Below are 20,381 nucleotides of genomic sequence, written 5' to 3'. Positions count from 1 at the left end.
GAACCTGAGGTAGGATTGGAGCTGGGTCTACCAGGAAGGCCAGCTGAGGTGGTACACACCATGGGAATGAGTTGAGCTGAGCTTGGTGAAGCCACTAGTTCACAAACGCTTCCAGCACTGGGCACATTGATTTTAGTGCAGGAAGATCCGACAGATGGGCAGGAACCATCTCTCCGCCGTCTTTTCCGACCATTACCATTTCCTGGTATGGAGGGCTTACCAGATGAGGGTAGAGGAGGAAGTGTCAAAGCTCCGATAGAGAGATCTTGTGCAGTTTGGATGGTGTAGGGAATAATTTCAAGACTTTAAATCCCACTAGCTTGAACCCCACTATGATCATACACTAAAGTACGGTGGCGTCCAAAAGGGAAGAAGATAGAGCAAAAGAGTCGCCAACAAGTTTTTTAGGAACTTGTAAACCGTTCACAGGGTGAAGGTTACACCCCTTAACGATCCAAGAGATCGTCAACTCCATAAGGTCATGAACCAAATAAGGGTTCGGGGATGAAGATACAAATCCAACCTAAAAGAGATTGAACCTGCCCTAATAATAGGCCTCTACTTTATTCTGATCGTATTCATGTGCGCTTTCTAATTAACATGCAATCAATAGGATTAACCTAAACCTGTTTATCTATGTTGGTTGAATTTTAATGCACAAATAAATCTATTATTGGCGATCACTTGACATTATAATCATAATTAATCCTAACAAGATTATTAATTATCTTATTAAGCGTGATTACAAGTACAAATTCCCTTAAACATGCATAAAAGGTGATCAAGCAATAACAATAAAATATATCAAGCAACATGATAAATAATCATAATCATGAATAATAATTAATAATCATAACCATCATTAATTATAACAATTATAATCATAATCATAATCATGTTAATATTAAAGCATAATAATAGCAAGATCCTAGGCATGATACTAACAAGATTAATAACAAACCCTAGCATGTCACTAAGCAATAAAAATCAAATCTTTAACCCTAACATGATACTAACAACCATAAATATTAGGAAGAACATAGGAAGCATCATAGGAATCATATTAAATATTAAAATATCCTAGACATGATACTAGGAATATCATAATAACAATATAAACATGATGTCTACATCATAATATCAATAAAAACCATTAAAGCAATTACTTTGATGCCTCGTACCTCTTTCTAATAACAAAATACACACGTTAGTAACTTCAAGGAAAATAATAAACAAAAAAATTAAATTAAATAATTAAAAGAGAGATTTGGGACCAAACCCTCAGAAATTAAACCTTTCACGTCTAGGGCGAAGGCAACTTCGAATATGGCTAGATGTTTCAAGATCTTGTGAATGCGGAATTTTGTATGTAAAAAGCAAAGTTTGAAAAAGAAAGAAAGAGAGAGATGAATGAATGATTAGTGAGAATAGGTATGATGAATGAAAACAATTGGTGAATGAATGATTCAAAACGGAGTTTTTAATGCGATATTTATAAAGAAAATCATCCAAAAAGATAAATTAAACAAAACAAAGTATGACGCTCAGAAAACAGAGCTGGCGCCAACCCTGGCTAGCTGGCGCCAGGCACCAACACCAGCGCCAGGCGCCAATGGCTAGCGCCAGGCGCCAAGCCTTATTTTAACGCGTTTTCGAAAATCCGATAAGTTTACCGTACTGGAGGATAAAATCATATAATTTCTTCGAAAATGCTATTTGATTTTGATTAAAACTCTGAAAAGTTAACAAAAGTCAATTTATCAATGCTAATTGAATTAGGAATGAAAAGAACCTTCTAGAATATTCTAGAATACTAAAACCATTCCTAATTGCATTAGGAATGATAAATCATATTAGGCCCTCCCCTAGATCATTGGGCCGTACATAAAAGCTCAAACCGGGCCCAGTTTGGTAAATTGGCCATAACTTCTTCAATATTCATCGGAATTGGGCTTATAATATATCGTTGGAAAGGTCTTTGCAAGCCCCATCCAACTACACTACTATTGGACCCATATCATGGACCAACCAAAATGGATTGGCTATTTTCCTTAAAATAAGTTTTCAAAAACAGAGAGAAGAGAAAAGAAATAAAAACTTTCCGCAACACTAGACTTTCCACACTTTCGTTTCATTCGATTATGATTCGACGTGAAAGGTACTCATCACTGGGTTTGGTTTTGGGGAGACACAAATGGGTGTCTACAGATGGGGTTATCAAGTAAAAGTCCATCATGTTGACATTCACTTCTAAGAAGGTGGGAATCGGAGGGTCCAGATGAATGAGCTCCAGAGGGGTTGGAACCGCCGTTTTGCAAATTACAGGGTGAGGTGGAGGGAGGGGGGGTTGCTGGTAGGGAAGAGTGAAACGAGGGTTGGGAGTGACATGCCTAAGAGTGAACATTTCTGCTATTTAGACTGACTGGCTTGATTCCTCCTCCGACTCGCTTCCGTGAACGAAGGGGCACCAGCCGTCGGAGAACTGGTCGGAGCCGTTGCTTGATGGGGCCATTTTTGAGGTTTTTTTGGTGATTGCTTTTTTGGAAGGGAAGTTTGGACAGAGATGGAAGGTGACGGCTTGGAGAGAGGGGTTTTTTTTATTAGGTTTTAGAATTAGGTTGTTGAGGAGATCCAAGGGCTGAGTTTGAAAAGGGGGGTTTTGAGGAGGACGATTGAGATGATGCCACGTGGCCTAATTATTGTTCTTTCTGTGAAAATTGGTGATTTTTTATTGGAGGCTGAATTTTGTCCTTTTTTGGATATTGGACTATGTTCTTCCCCTTTGCTGAGACCCTTTTCGTAGGTTGTCGTTCTCTGGTGACCGTCGCCCACCCCTCCTCAGGTGCAGATGCGATAACAGGGTCAGGGACCTGGCCTTGAGTGGTGTCCATATTCGATTAAGTATTATGAGCTTGCTGGTGATCCCTGAGGGATTGTTTTAGACACGAAGCGTCTGAGTGGCCTATCGTCTTACAGAATGAGCAAAACGGCGGAGCTATTCCATACTCAACCGGTTGAAGACAGTTCCCAATCCAGATTGAGTCTTTCCGGGGTTTGGCTAGGTCAACAAGGACCATAATTCTGGCTGCTTGAACTTGTTTAGATAATAGAGGGGAAGAGTCTACCTTAACAAAGGAGCCTAGAGCATTACCCACTTTTTGGAGGATTGACTGGAGATGGAGTTTTATCGGAAGTTCCGGAAGATTAACCCAGAGAGGGACTGAAGAGAAGGTTGCTTCCGAGGGCTTGAAGGCCGGTGTCCGTGGTTGAACATAGATAGGAAGTTTCCTGATGAACCAAGGTCCATCAGAAATAATGGAGCTTTGGAAAGCCTTAGAGGGTAGGGGGAGGTTGTAGAAACCTTTACCCAGAGTAAAGAGTTTAGCTTCTGCCGGAATGTTCCAGAGTTTTGAGATACTCTATTTTAGGAAGTCGAAGGAGAGGGACTTACCAATCACCTTAAAAATGATTGCATTAAGCCAAGGAGAGAGGGCTGAAGATGCTTCATATTCCGGGAGAGAAATAAAGGATTGGGTTTCCGAATTGAAGGATGAGGGGGGGGGGGGGGTAGTGGAGGATATGCAAGAGATTTGTGAGGCAGAGGGTGGTTAAGGAGGGGCATTTTAATTTGGTGGAGGCTACCAAGATACGATTTTTTTGGAGGGGAAGACTGATTTTGGTCATTGGCGGAGGAGGGATGAGAGGCAGGATAGAGAGGAGGTGAGAGAGAAGGAGTTGCAGGATGTTTTTCAGGTGAAATTGGCGGCGGAGGGGGAGGAAAGGCAGAAGAATTTTCTCTCTCTAGAAAATCCTCTCTCATCTCTTTATTTTTTTTTACTAATAAATAGTCTTTTGCTAGCCGGCTTATAAAAAGGACTTTGTTCCCCATATGGACACATTTTATCAAACGGTCCCCTCAAAGTAAGACGTGAATATCCCGAGTCCACTAAATCGGTCCCCACGACCACCTTAATTCCTTTTTACTTTTTTTAAAAAATTAATCTTAAAATTTTTCCGACAGGTCTTGGATCATGGACTACGAGTGGAACATTCGTACGCCGGAGAATGCGTCGGAACATTCTATAAGTTTTTTGTTTTTTTTATTTTCTGGAAATAGGACATCCGCCTAAAAAATCCGGATGTCCCATGGTGGATCCACCTAAAATTTTCGGATCCACCATGGAACATTCGGAAATTTCAAGCGGAAGTAGGAATCCGCCTGAAATTTCCTGATGTTCCAAGGTGGATCCGGAAATTTTAGGCGGATCCACCTTGAGACATCCGGATTTTTCAGGCAGATGTCCCTTTTCCAGTTTTTTTTTTTTTTTTTTTTTTTTTTTTTTTTTTTTTTTTTTTTTTTTTTTGCGATTGTTGTTGTGATTAAGTTTTTGATAATAAATGTAATTATTATTGTTTTGTATTAATATGATTAGTAGTAATATGATTTTTTTTTGGAAAAATTGAAAAGATAATCCCACCTTTACTTGATCTGCTCAAAACGAGCCAACCTTTAAGTATTCCGGGAACAAGCTATCCTTTGCCCCCTATTTTCTCAAAACAAGCCCTTGACCGGTTTTATAATTTGGCTACTGGTTTTCAATGCTTGGTCCTTGCAACCATTCAAAGCGACATCAGTTTGTAAATAAAACGCTGAGGTATTTTGGCTGCTTTGATTAATAAAAAGGCGGAAAAAACATATACTATGAAACAAAAGAACATGGGTGTTTAAAGAACATAGCTCTATTTTATAAAGAACGCGAAAAATAAAGAGGTAAAAAGTAAAAAGTAAAAGGTAAATTATTTTTTTACAGTATAATACTTTCTCTAGAATTTTGACAAAACAATAGTTTCTCTCTCTAGAAATGTTTTTCTCTCTCAAAAAATTAAAAAAAAAAACCCATAAAAACTCAAAAAAACTTCAAACTTCAAAACCGGACAAAAACTGCATGTAAGTATTATTTTCGCAATGCCTAAGTGTTTAATTTGGAATTTGATTGGGTTCTTTTTTTGCAATTCATACGGAAATTGTTTGTTACACTTTGTTACTTTTTTTGTTGTTTGATTTTCGATTTTTTTTGCAATTCGTTTGATATTTTTTGTGATTTTGGGTTCATTTGTTTGTGCTACAGTGATAAACAAGTTGAAGATGGAGATATTAAAGACAATCAATCCTTTAAAATATATAAGAAGAATGGAAAAAAGAAAAAAAGTGATTAAGTTGCAAAGAGTTTTGAAGAAGCTATTGTGGACCCATTAATTTTACTAGAAATTGGAAAAGAAAGCATTGTTGAAGAGGAAAATACAAAGTAAGTACAAAGTACATTATATTATATGTATATAATTGAAGCCTTTTTTGTTCTTTTCTTATCTTGGATCTGTTGTGAATATCAATATTTATTTGAATAATGGTTGAAGTATAAAGTATTGATGTTCTTTGTATATAAAACTCATGTTCATTATATATAGGAAAAATTAGAAAAAATAATCCCAACTTTCTTCAATTTTCGTAGAATAATCCCAACTTTCATTTATTCTGGAATAATCCGAACTTTGGGGGGTCTTCTTTTTCTTCAATCCCAAACCGGTCAACGAAAGTCAATGACCTGCTGTAATAGGTTATGTGCCACGTGTCAAGCTGCAATTGGTCCAAAAACAAATAATTTAATCTAAAAAAAATAAATTTTTTTTAAAAAAAAAACCAAAAAACCCTTAATACCCTGCCTGCCACCGTAACCCCCACCCCCACCACCAATTGCCACCGCCAGCCGCGCCAACCCCTCCCTTCCCCTGCCCAAAATGTGCGCCCCTTTCCCCCCAAACCCTCTGTGCCGGCGTTTCGACCCACCTCCACCCCCAATCTCCTCCTTTTCCATTCGAAACCCCTTCCGAAAACCCCCAACAACCACTTCCTCACCGTCGAAAACCCTAGCGGCTAGGATTTTCGATGGTGGGGGAAGGGTGTTTAGAGGTTTTCGGGAGTTGGGGAGACATTTAAAGGAAGTTTCGAGTGCTTGTGGTGGTTGGAAAAGGAGTTGCGATTGGTGGTGGCGGCGGAAATGGAGAGGAGGAAGTTGGGTCGCATCACCAGCGTTGGGGGAAGGGGAATCCGGCGCAGGGGAGGGGGGAAGGAAACCGGCGCAGGGGAGGGGGGAAACCAGCGTCGGGGTTTGGGTAGGGGAGGGGAGTAGCAGCAGCCGCCGGAGATGGCTCGAATCACCAGCGCAGGGTGGCCGGATTTGGGGTTTTGCTGATTTTTTTTATTTTGTTTTTTTTTAATTTTTTTGTTTTTATATTTTTTAACCAATTAACGAGTGACACGTGTCACTTTAAATAAAAAAAAACCAGGAAACCCATTCAACCGGTAACCGGTGTTTGGGATTGAAGAAAAAGAAGACCCCCCAAAGTTCGGATTATTCCAGAATAAATGAAAGTTGGGATTATTCTACGAAAATTGAAGAAAGTTGGGATTATTTTTTCTAATTTTTCCTTATATAAATTCACATGATGTTCCTTTTAAATGGGTAGAATGTACTTTATTCTTATTGCTTGATTTTATGAATATAATACTTGTGTATTTGTTAAATTTATATAATGTTCTTTGCATGTAATACTCCCGTTCTTTAATGAAACATTCCTCATTTGTTATGTGAGAAAGAAATATAGTTAGGAGGTTGCTTAGATTAAAAAGTCAACTATCATATATTAATTATTGTCTTGCTATTTTTTGTTCTGTGGTTCTATTTTATGGCATGGTTAGCACCTTTAGTGGTGAGCTAGTGGGGAGTGGGGACCTTTTTTTGTTCATTCTATGTACATTGAACTATGATGTGGACAAAAAATGCTATTAATAAAGTCTAAACTTTGATGTGGACCTTTTTACCCCATATAGAATTTGTTTGAATGCTAAAGCAACTAAGCAAGTATTTCGTGGAAAAGAGTATGATACCTGCTTCTAGAGTAATAGAGTATATGGGGGTTTACTAGTATTTTAAGCTAGTCAATATACTATGAGTAATTAAGTTTTTAATAGACTCCAATCTGTATTAGGGACAATTGCTAATATAAAATGTTAATGTGAATTCACTAGAGTCAAAAAGGAAAGAGGAATAGAAGGAGGATACTAGGAGTCTAGAGTTCGTTAAAATAGGGTAAAGGTAACAAAGTGTTGCTACCTTAGCTGGTGTATAAACCAGTTACCAAGATAAAGTGGTCATGATGCATATCATGCTAAATGCTCATGTTCGTTGCTTCAAAAGCTATTTAACACTACTATTTGAAACTTATTGCAACCTTTACACATTACTACCTTATTTGACAAAAATGACAATCTGATTTTGTTCAAATTTTGAGCCTTTTAATATTTGATATTATGATATATAAATATATATGTGTGTGTCTCTTCAGATTTGGAGAAGAATCATATGGACTTGAACAATCAAAAGATGAACCTCCCATAACACAGTTAATTGATCAACAAGAAGATGAACATCCCACGGTAGGTGAAGCTGGAAAAAATGTGACCAAGCCAGAGGAGTCGAATTCAATTACTGTACTTATGAAGGAGCCGAAAACAGAAAAAAAAAAAAAATCACAGCCAACACAAGGAGGTGACGATGCTTCCAAGAAGATAAAACCTAATGGCTTTAAGCAAATAACATAAAAAAAAAAGGTGAGAACCAAATATGTTGTAATTATTTTTATTGTTGTATCATTATTGTTATACTAATATTCATGATATATTAATAATATATTTACATATTTGCATGCACAATTAGATAAAAAAAGAGGAAATAAAAAAGTCAGGCTCCTGTAGAGGTTGATGATGATGAGAAAGAAGCTGAAGAAAAAGTATTTGAGACAGCTCCTGTGGAAGCTCATGAATCTGAGAAAGGTCTTATGGATGCTCATGAAAAAACTAAATAAAAAAATTGTTCTAAAAAAGAGGAGGGCTCCAATGGGTGAACCTTACTTTGAGGTAAGGGAACCACCTGAAAAAGGTGTTCCTCAATCTATTTCACAAGCAATTAATGAATCATCAATAGTTGTGGTACCACCAAAGCCGGTTGCTATTGTGAAGCAATCAAAGGCGAAGAGAGCAAGAAGGGAAATAGTTCTTGCAAGTGATGATGAAGTAGAACAAGATGAAGATGAGGAAGATGAATATGAGCAAGATGAAGATGGAGATACCAATCAAAGAAATTTGCAGACTAGGCAAACTGTACAACCTTTGATGATATTGACCAGAAATTTGCAAGAGCAAGAGCAGCAAGATGAATTGCAAGCCATCAAGGATATGGGTTTTGGTGGATTCCTAGATCTTGATTTTCCAAAAAGCAAGCCAAATTTTTGTGCTATGTTAGTTCAGGAGTTTGAAGAGAATGGGATGTACATTAAGTGTGATAGGAATCGATCTCTTGATATAACGCTTATGGATGTACATTTGGTATATGGGATTCCATATGGAGGAGAAGACATTGTGGAAGCTAAGCTTGATGATCCCATGTTCAAGGAGGTATTTGAAGGTTTTAAGAGGTACCATGGGGGTAGAATCCCTACATTGGGCGCAATATGCAGTAAATTAGCCAAAGTAGAAACTCCTCTTACTAATGATTGGAAGAGAAGTTTCCTAGTTCTGGTTGTAAATTGTTGCATCAAACACATAACCAACCCACAACCTTATTTCAGGTATTAGTTGTTACTTTATAATGGATGTTCATTTATTTTCTACTCAATGTACTTTTTTTTTTCTACTGAATGTTCTTTACATTTCTCATTAAAATGCTTTTAAAAAATGAATTTTCACTTATTTTATATTGAATGTTCTTTACTCATTATAATGTTATTTTTATTTATTCAAAATGTTTTTTTTTTTTTTACTGTAAACTGTATGTTCATTAATAAATTATATTATGTTATTTCGTGAATATGGTCGTCACTTCAAATAACTAATATTATATGCATTAATTGTTTAGGTTTTTGAACATTGCTATTGACACAAGTAAAATAGCCCATTTTAATTGGTGTAAATACACCATTGAAAGCTTGATTGAGGCTACAACTTACTGGAAAGGTGATGCCAAAAGATATTTTTTTCCTGGCCCACTTCCTTTTCTCATGGTAAAAATACTATTTATTATGCTCTTTTGTAAGCTAAATGTAATTTATTTTTTTTAAAAAAAAATAAATAAATAAATTTAGTATGTTGATGGAGTTGTGATTGAAAATTAGGTTTGTTACTTTGATCGATTGAAGAAAAAGTTAACCTTCGATGAGCCAAGAGATTTTCCACTCCTCAAGGTTTGGAAAGGAAAGAAGATCAGAGATAGAATTAAACTTGAGTTGAAGTCGGGTATTGGGCTTGGGATTATGTTAGATAGGATCAAGGTCCCATGGATAGTGGAAAATCAGAATTTGCTTCTTAAAGAACCTCAACAACAAGAACCCAGTCTAAAAGAGCAGCATCAGGAAGAAGGTTTCAATCAAAAATATGAGACAAAAGAACAACATCAGGAACATGACAATACACATCTGAATTCCCCTACAAACATGCAGATATTATGAAGGCAATAATTTGTTCTTTGGATTTATTATATTTATTTATTTACGTCAAAATTACCATACTAAAGATAATAATCATTATGGTATAATAATATGTTCTTTATTAAACATTATAATTTATGCTTTCTTTTAATGTCATATTATTATTATATTTGTAGGAATATAATCAATTGTTGCGTGAGGCAACAGAAAGAGTTGCAGCGGGGTTTGTTAACCTCTCTAATGTACTGAAGTTGGGTGAGAAATTCTACACTACACCATTGGTTGAGGAAAATGCAATGTACAATGTGGCAGCCATGTGGTCAAAGTGCTTTGGGTATAGACTGCCCCAAGAAATTCAACCACAAACTCAATTTCAAAGAGGGGAAGGGAGCTCAATTCTAAGTCAAGACAACGACTTCTTTGAAACAGACTGGTTTGGGAATATGATTGATGATGTTGTGATGAATGTCCTGAAAAGTAACGAAACTATTGAAGGTAGACAACCAATCAATCCCTAAGACTGGGAACCAATCAATCCCCAAGACCATGAGCAATTCTTAAGCACTGCGATTCAGTCCCCAAGTTTGACCCCACTCATTTTCAGCCAAGAGTTGCCTCCCACTACTTACGAGATGCCTACACTCCCATTTGATTTGACTCTAAAACTTTGTTTAGGCAGTGAGTTTAAAGATATGGACTATGATAAAATCTTTAAGGAAGCACAATTGGGAAATAATGCAGTTGATAGTGTGTTCACAAACACAAAAAATGTTGTGGAAAATATTGGGTAACATATTGACCTCTTGTTTGTGTTTGATATGTCTTGGTCTGTAATAAATATATGTGTAGTTATTAGTGTAATAAATACTATTATAATCTTTGATAGTTTGTATTATTTTCTTTAGTATAATATGAAATGTTCTCTAGATTAATATATGATGTTCTTTATTTGATGCTAAATGTTCTTTATATAAATCAGGTGTTCTTTTATATTTATATGGATGTTCTTTTCTGAATAATGTCATGTTCTTTGATGGTTTGTAGTATGTTCTTTAGTATAATACAAACTGTTCTCTAAACTAATATGTAATGTTCTTTATTAGATGCTAAATGTTCTTTATATAAGTAAGGTGTTATATTCTGTATAATTTCATGTTCTTTGATGATAACCAGTGAAGAAAATATTGATGATGATAAAAAAGGTGGTGTTTAAAGTACAACAGATGTGAAAGATTTAGAGAGGTATGATCTGTTATAGTTTTTTTAATTTGATTTATATTTATTAATGTTTATATATAAAATTAAAGATTTAATATATTGTTTTAAAGTGAATCAAGACAATCAGAGTCAAAGAAGGAAAAAGTGCAAGGATGTGAAGAAAAAAATAAAACAGGAGGAAATGGAAAAAAGAGGTATAATATTTATAAATATATAATATGTTCTTTGGAATAATATGTAATGATCTTTTCTTTTTAGTTCTTTATATTCTAGTATGTTATTTTCTCTTAAATTTAATACTACGCAATATCTTTTGCACTATAGTGAAGAAGTGTTGATGTTGGTAAAAAAGAAGAGGATTTTCAAAATATTTTGATAAGTTAGAAAGATGTGTTTTTAGTTGATGATCTTTTGTTTATAATGTAATGATCTTGTGATTAAAATGTGTTATTTTTTGTTTAAATTGTAGAGATGTGAGTCTAGAAAAAACAATTAACGAGGAGGATGAGAATAAAAAGGAAAGAAGATTGAAAGGTAATAAATCTGAAATCTTTTGTTACTAATATTATGTTCTTCAAATCATTAGATTATGTTCTTTTTGTAAACAGTATGTTCATTATATATTAATCATATTATTTTATAGTGATTAATCCCCAAAAAATGTCAAGAGAAAAAGAAAATTGCCAATGAACTTCAAGTCTCCATTCTTGATCAAGTATGCCCATTTGTGGGAAGGTTCAGAAGAAGAAAAACAAATGATGTGGGAATTTGCGCTTGCACCTGAACTTCCTCTTAAGTAAGTTTAATTTACATATTCTTTTTAATAAACTTAAATTTTATTCAACTTTACGATCCCAAATTTATTAAATATATTTTTATAGTGATAAATTATATGATGATGGGCAAGTCATGTTGAATCGCAAACAGTTCAAGACACTCTTGAACGATGTGTATGTGTACTATGAATTTGTTGATGCTTGGTCAAATGTTATGAAGTGGAGGAATGCTGAACTTAACGAGAGCAGAATATTTTTTCCCAGTGAAGCATTTGTAAGCAGAATTTCTTGTGCATGAATGATGGATATAAGGACAGTAGTCAAGATATAACTGATGAACATAGGCTAAATCAGTTCGTTGACATACTCAAATTTTACATGGAAGCATTAGAGATTGAAATGACAAATCAATTTTAATTGGTAAGCTTCATTTTCTTTTACTATATCATACATGTTCTTTAGTATTGTAATATATACATGTTCTGTTGATTTTAGTTAAATGGTCTTTAATTCTCAACGAAATGTTTTGTATACTATTTTGCAGATTTTCATTCCAGTGTATGAATCTGACCACTTCTATATATTTTGCATAAACATGAAGGGTAAATCTTTGGAAATTATCGACAATATTCCTCTTCGAGAAGGTGTGAATATTGAAGATAAATATAAGGATTACCCACAAAAAGTAGTAAGTAGTTTGTATACTATACAAAAGACTATGTTCTTTTTCAGAAGTTATAATGTTCTTTTCCTAAAAACTTAATGTTCATTGATGAAATACCTAACAATTTATATTTTGCGTGCAGTTAAATGCTTATGCAACTTTTCTTGAGACAAAGAAGTTGAAGAGTCATGGGAGGGTCCGAAAATTTTTCGTTAATTTGTTAAAATTGCCGTGGCAGACAACTACAAATAAGATCGATTATGCTATATACACAATGAGGCATATGGAAACTTATTACGGAAAAAAGAGATGGACTTGTGGGTTACAAGCCAATAACGTAAGTATTATAATGTGTTAATATTTACTTTTTTGGAAATGTGAACTTTTATGAATTATTCTAATTTATTTTCAGGAAAATCCTATGAAGAAGTTGAGGACTCAATATGCATATGACTTGATGATGCATGAAAAAAACAAGATGAAACCAGAGATACATTTTCTTGCTAAGAAACATAGCCATGGTTGATGCTGATGGATTCATATTAGGTTTTCATATGATGATATTTATATCAAAAGAGCATGTTCTTTTGATTCATACACTATGTTCTTTGGATTCATACAATATGTTTTTTTTATTCCTACAGTATGTTCTTTTGATTCAAACAACATTATGTTTATATGATAACAGGATGTTTAATAGTATATTTCTTTATATTAAGGCCCTGTTTGATTCACCTTAATTTTGCTGAACTGAAATTATTTTTACTGAACTGAACTGAACTTAATTTTATTAAGCTGAAATTATTTTTACCGAACTTATATTATTTTTACTGAACTGAAATTATTTTTACTGATTTTCTATTATAATTCTTCTTTAAGAAAACTGAATTTTACTGAACTGAACTTATTTTTACTGAACTGAAATTATTTTTACTGAACTGAAATTAATTTTACTGAACTAAACTTATTTTTACTGAACTTAAATTATTTTTACTTAATATTATTTTTTTAAGGTGAAGAGAACAGGGCCTAAGTGTAAAATAATATTATAATGTTTTATAGTACGTTTTTTGAAATCACATAGAATGCTCTTTTTTGTATAATACTATTTTAAGGTCAATTATAAAATGAATTGCATAATTATTAAAGTTAGTGATAGGTAAATTTTAAAAAATAAAGATATAACAAACAAAAATTGTATATTGAATTACGTGAAAGACTAATGTCATTTATTACAAGATTTCAAGGTAATATACTTTGAAAAATAAAGGTATTGTTTGAAGGAATCAATGAATTATGAAGTACAATGGTTAACGAAATGTATTCTCCAAACCCGACTACATTGATTATAAACCCTACAAAAAAATTAAATCAAAAACATAAGTAATGATCCAATGAAATTTAAATTTTAATATTAAATAATTAAATTTAGTAACAAAATTGTTACTTGTTATTATGTAAATGGTGTAACATGTACTTCAAAATATTCATCAGGTTCAAAATACTCAATTGAACCACCAAACAAAGAAGAATGAGCCAATGTATTTCCTTCGGGAACTGTTAAAGAGTCCTACACATGTAAGGAAAATTATTAGAAATCAATACTTTATAAATATCATAGATTGTAAATGAAAAGAACCAAAAAAAAAATATATATATATATAAATGTAAGGAACATACTTTTTAAAAAACAAAATAAAAAAAATAAATAAAAATGAGTAAAAGAATATAAGTGCAATTTAGAATGAACATTCATCTTCAACCTTATTAAAAATATAAAGAACATGTAAGGAACCTTATTAAAAATATATAGAACATTATGAATAAAATTAAAATACGTCATTACAAATATAAATTACCTTTATTGTATCTTGTGCTTTCTTTTTCATTATAGACACACCCTTTGCACTTTTCTTCTTCCATGAATTAATCTTCTGCCCTTTTAGCTTGTTGCATATTTTTTCTTGTGTGCTCTTAAGTCGGTTGTTCTTTTGTCCTTTCTTCCTCCTACTAATGGGGTCTTTTTACCATACATTTCTTCTCATTTTCAATGGGGTTTTCAGCAAATGTTGGTGGGTCTTGAACGACGTACATTAGCTTGAATCACATCTTGTGGCTCTAATAGATTACCACTTTCCGAGCATTGGGCAGCAGCTTGAGCATCTGTGTTATCATCATTTTCTTTCCCGTGACCTTCTTCATTTCCATCTTTTCTCAACAATATTTCAATTCTACTAGCACACTCATTAATAGCTTCTTCAATTACATTACGAGTGCTTAAATCATGTTGTTCACGATCTATTAAACGAATGAAAGTCCTTACATATTATAGTCTCCAAACACTTGAAGGTGTCACACCATCTTTTTCAACAACATGGTCATCCACCTTAGTGCACATAGCTGCCTTAGTCCACCTTTTCAAGATATATCTTTTTGGTATGTAAGTCACATTGTTGAGATGAAGAACATGAAGGGAATGCTTGCAAAGTAACCCAACTTCACCAAAGTACTTACAAGTACACTCAACCGTAACCTTTGACTCATCAAAAGTTACCGTGTGTGCAATCAAGTCCCTTTTGGGATGTCCAACATGATACTTATAAAGAGGAGGCTGCATTGCAATAACCCTAGCGGTACATGGAACACCATTTACAAAGTTATCTTCAAATTGAAGATACATTTGAATGGTGTAAATTCTTCTAGCATGCTCCAACAGACCACATCAGCCCAAACCAGATGACGGTTTCCCGTGATACTACCATACTCATGGTCATTTTCTTTGCTCCTCCATTCTTCAACAACCTCAATGAAAGTCTTGTAAAAATCACATAAACTATGGGTGCGTGAAGTGAAGTCTACGTGAAACAGATTTAGTTGTTGTTTCACTCCTTTGAGAAAAAAGAATTCCTCCACTAAAATAGTCTTTTGAATATGCAAGACACCACATCTCCCGAATGTTATGCAAATTGTTGAGCCATTTGTTATTATTGTACTTGTATTTGGTAAGCATGCTGCATATTAACAACAAAGAACATAATCATGAATGCAAATGAACATAATATTGTACCATAAAGAATAGACAATTTAAATAGGAAGTACATTGGTATAATTAGAATCTTATATTGAAGAAAGAACATATTATAATGAAAAAAATGTTTAAATAAATATATAAAGAACAGTGCAAATTAATCAAAGAGCACACTTAACCAATGAAGAGAAAATATACTATTTAACAAAGAACATAAAAGTAAACAATAAAGAACATAATGGTGATGATTTATAATCATGAGTCTAACTAGAAAAGAACATATATTATTTTAGAGCAATTATAAATTGTGAGATATTAAAGGTTACCTGGACCAATAGTGCTCAAACTCAGCCATTGTATCAGTGTACTTCAAAATAATATCAAATAAATAATTGAAACCTTCCTTTGCTCTTAGTCCCTTTATGTTCTTTTTAGCATTCTCTCCAATGTGCCAAGTACATAATCGATGACGACTATTAGGAAATACAGTCCTATTGGCTTTAGCCATTGATTGAGTTTGGTCGGTCATTATAGTGTGGATGTTTGTCACCCATTGATCTCAAAAAAGTGTTGAATAGCCACTCAAAAGACTCCCACTTTTCATTGATCACAAATCCAATACCAAACATGACATTCTTGTTATGGTGATTCATGCCAACAAAAGGACCACATATCATACCGTATTTATTAGTCCAATATGTAGTATCATGTACCAAAAGATCTCCAAATGCATCATAATCAACTTTCATCCTACTATCACGAAAGAAAAAGGACTGTAGATGACCTTTTTCATCAACATCAAAATCATAGTAAAAATCATACTCCTTTGACTTCCTTTCTTTAAAGTAAGAAATCAATTGTTTTGTGTCACAACCATCAAACTTCTTTTTCTTTTCCCCACTCAAAGCAACATAAAGATCTCTTTGAAGAAAACTAAGATTGGTTTCACCACCAGCTTGATCCCTTATAACACGATATGCATCAGCAATAGGTATACCATTTTCAGACAAACTAGTAACCATGGCAAGCTGATCACCACTGACCTGTATATAGTATACCATTTTCAGACAAACTAGTAACCATGGCAAGCTGATCACCACTGACCTGTATATAGTATATTTTAACACATGTTCATTATCGTTTCACATAATGTACATTGAAACAAGGAAAAATTGTAAATAACCACCCCTTAAATCACCAAAAATTGATTTTACCACCTATTTTTTTTCTTTATTAAAAATAACCACCTCTAAAAGTGAAAAACATTAGAAATCAACACCTTTTAGCATTGGTCCGATCATATTTTCGACTATCTATATATTATACTAAAAGACAAGCGCCTCAATGTGAGACTGACAAATGTCTCTTTATGATTCACTGTCTTTTTTAATTTTTTTATTATACATTTATGTTTCCATATAAAAAAATATTCTAAATAACTACATAAACTATTATAATAAAGTCTAGCAATATTATTTCTAAAATAGTGTTAGGATTATTTTTGGGAATTGCCTTTATTAATAGCATACTAGCATAGAGTGATATTTCTTTGCTCATTAGTCATAATGTAATCTATATATTATACTAAAAGACAAGCGCCTCAATGTGAGACTGACAAATTTCTCTTTATGATTCGCTGTCTTTTTTAATTTTTTTATTATACATTTATGTTTCCATATAAAAAAATATTCTAAATAACTACATAAACTATTATAATAAAGTCTAGCAATATTATTTCTAAAATAGTGTTAGGATTATTTTTGGGAATTGCCTTTATTAATAGCATACTAGCATAGAGTGATATTTCTTTGCTCATTAGTCATAATGTAATCAGTTACTATAATAGATGGTCGTGAAAATGATCAGAGCATCTATTATAGTAAAGTCTAGCAATATTATTGTGACATAATGAACAAAGAAAAGAATTATACAAGTATTTCATATTACATAATACGAGCATAATGGTAAGAACATCTATTATAGTAAAGTCTAGAAATATTATTTCTCAAATAAATAAATAAAAAGTCTACAAATATAATGGTAGCGTGATAAGGTAAAAATACAATATTAAAAAAATACATTAATAATAATAATAAAATATTCTTAAAATATTCAATTCAAATCATAGTATTCAAATAATAAAATAAGATACAATTTTTTTTTTTTTGTATTATCATCTATATAAATAATAGCCATAGTCATAACATATATGTCTTTATATTTTTCATTTCAAGGCCATATTATGGAAAGATTAATATATTGTTCTTCAATATGACATTCACTATGATGTTTGACCATACCCCTCTTAAAGAATCATGGTGAATAAATTAATTTAACTTTGATTAAAAAAATATATATCTAATAATTTAATTTTAGATTAATGTAGAGTCTATGAATTGTTAATATACAATTTATTGAAATTTTTTTTGAGGGGAATACAATTTATTGAAATTAAATTAACTTAGATTAAAAATATATATCTAATGTAACTTTTTATTACAAAAGAGTTAAACAATATTTTCCTAACAATAATTATGCCAAAAATTTACGCATATATAATAATTAAAGATTTCGCACACTTTTAAAATATTATTTTTCTATAACCATTAATTTTTCATATTTCCTTACTAATTTAATGCTAATATTCAAAATTTAAATAATTATAGTATAAGAATACATATCCATAAAAAAATATATTTACATACATGATTGGGTAGTTGATAAAATTTGTCTTTTATTTTTAAAAATATTAATAAATATCTTTCATTCGTATAAAAATTTACCAAATCATATCTATATATTTGTGTTGTATATTCTATCAGTTATTGATTGGTTGTATGGATATTATGTACTCCGTAATTGTTTTTGACACAATGATTTGCTTAGGAAAAATGTATATAGTGATGGGTCAAATATAAGGTAAGTTATTATTGTGTCTAAAATTTGGTGAATACAACGAGTAAAACAAATATTCGATTGTATAGCTGCTTATGTTAAGAAAATTTTAGTTTATATCTATGGGAGGTAGGAAAGATTTAGTTTATATCTCTTATAATTATGTGAGTATTATTCATTTATTTTTCAAATAAACAAATAACATTATATAAAAAAGGAAATAAAATAAATCTAAATGACAAAATTAATTTGTTAGTAAAAATGAACCCTTTATTACTAATTGAATTATGTTAGTTTTTTTTCCCTACGGGATTAATAATACCTTATTCAAAAAATCAATAAGTTGATTTATAAATCGTGCATCGCACGGGCACTATGCTAGTTTATAAGCTAATTTTTGAAGTTTCTTCTTCCTTCTTTAGTGTACTTTCTCCACTTTTTGTCCTAGTTGAATTAAAATTTGGCTAAAAGTGGTGATTTTTATTGTTTTTCAATTTTAGAGGTGGTTATTTATAATAAAGAAAAAAAGGGGTAGTAAAATCAATTTTGGGTGATTTGAGGGGTGGTTATTTACAATTTTTCCTTGAAACAAATCATAATGTTCTTTGTCATATATACATGTACATTAATTCTGAATTAGAAAAATGAGCAACAGAAACTCATATTCATTATCATTTTACACATTGTACATTGAAACAAAACCATAATGTTCTTTTCCATATATATACATGTACATTAATTCTGAATTAAAAAATGAGCAGAAGAAACGAATGTACATTACAAAATTACAAAATGTTCATTAAATATAGGAATTATGTTCATTAAAATAATATATAATATTCACTAACCTTTCTGTGAGATCTTATCAAATGTCTCTTTGAAACGGGAATCCTGCTGTGATTATGCTCCATTTCATGTTTCACCACGCAATATAAACTAGACTCCTTATCAACATCAAACTGGATGTATGCTTTGCAATCAGTACGAAAATCCCTTTTTGGGTATAAAACATCACTCTTTATTTTTTTGAAACCAGCATAAGAACATGTAAAAAATCGCTGCCTTACTGTCTTATCATTCCTTGTTTTTTTGTCTCCTTTATGTGTACCGAATCCATGCTTAAAAGCATATGAATTGTATAATTCACAAACTTCTTCATCAGACTTCACTTTTCTAAAAAGTAACTCTGAACTAGTAGATTCTGTGAAGGCTAAATATAAATGAATATTGTAGTTATATTAAATGTATATTATAATAAAGATAAATATAACTTTGATGTAATGCTCATTGTATAATATTATAAAGAACATAGAGTTTAAATCAAATGTACATAATGTAATACAATAAAGAACATTATAACTATTGTAAACGGACAAAAAAAGAAACTGTGTAAAAGTACATAATTGCAATTTAGAATTAACATCATCTTCAACCATTGTACAATTATTGAAAAAAAAAAAACCAGAGCAGAATGAACATAAATGCAATTTAGAATGAACATCATCTTCAATCTTTGTATGATTAAAAAAAAAGAGCATAAACTAATGCAATAATTATTGATTAAAATTTAACATAAATACAATAAAAAGGTCAGGATTCAATACAATTATATATATATTTAGCAATTAATTAATAATTTGTATAAAATTCAATAAAATTTTCAATTACATTCATCAAATTCAATAAGATTACAAAATCAATGCGAAAAATAAATTTACCTTTTCCTTCGATTACAATATCGTGAAATTCACCACCATCATCATTCTCATGATCATCATCACCGACAAATCGACGATCGAAATCATGTTTAAATTCACGAGCAACCATTTTCTCTCTCCAAAAACTTGAAATTCTCTCTCTATCAATGAAGTTCTCTCTCTAGAAAATTCTCTCTCAAGAAATTCATATCTAAATTGAAAATATGTTTTCTAATTTATGAACATCCTAATTCAATCAACATATATATGGAAAGATCCTCTTACGTAATTCATGTAAAAACAGAGGTAAAAAAAAAGGAAAGTAGCTGCTGTGATTTTTAAAGAGATTTACCAAGCAGCATACCACCTGTTGTATGGTAAAATTTTCACTGGTTTTAGAAGGTGACTTGCCACGTGTCACCATCTAATTGGTCATATTTTAATAATTAAAAAAAAACAAAAACAAAACAAAATTAATTAAAAAAAAAGAAAAACACCAACAACCTTACTGCCTTAGCCCTGCCCCCGCCTGAATGCCGTCATTCGCTAGCCTCTCCGGCAAC

At 32.1% G+C, this 20,381-nt stretch overlaps 1 protein-coding gene across 1 annotated transcript; it reads right to left on the bottom strand.

Annotated features, from left to right (window-relative positions):
* Positions 1-15,726: 15,726 nt before the first annotated feature.
* LOC145568498 (protein FAR1-RELATED SEQUENCE 5-like) lies at positions 15,727-19,948 on the bottom strand. The gene is made up of 3 exons (XM_081627924.1): positions 19,840-19,948; positions 18,970-19,331; positions 15,727-16,269 (listed from the first exon to the last, which is right to left on the bottom strand). The coding sequence occupies exons 1-3, from the start codon at positions 19,946-19,948 to the stop codon at positions 15,727-15,729; spliced, it is 1,014 nt and encodes a 337-aa protein (XP_081484050.1).
* Between the last annotated feature and the right edge of the window lie 433 nt (positions 19,949-20,381).

The sequence above is a fragment of the Chenopodium album genome, chromosome 2 (genome assembly GCF_948465745.1).
Source record: "Chenopodium album chromosome 2, dcCheAlbu1.1, whole genome shotgun sequence".
NCBI classification, from domain to species: domain Eukaryota; kingdom Viridiplantae; phylum Streptophyta; class Magnoliopsida; order Caryophyllales; family Amaranthaceae; genus Chenopodium; species Chenopodium album.
This window is presented reverse-complemented; position numbering and strand designations above follow the sequence as displayed.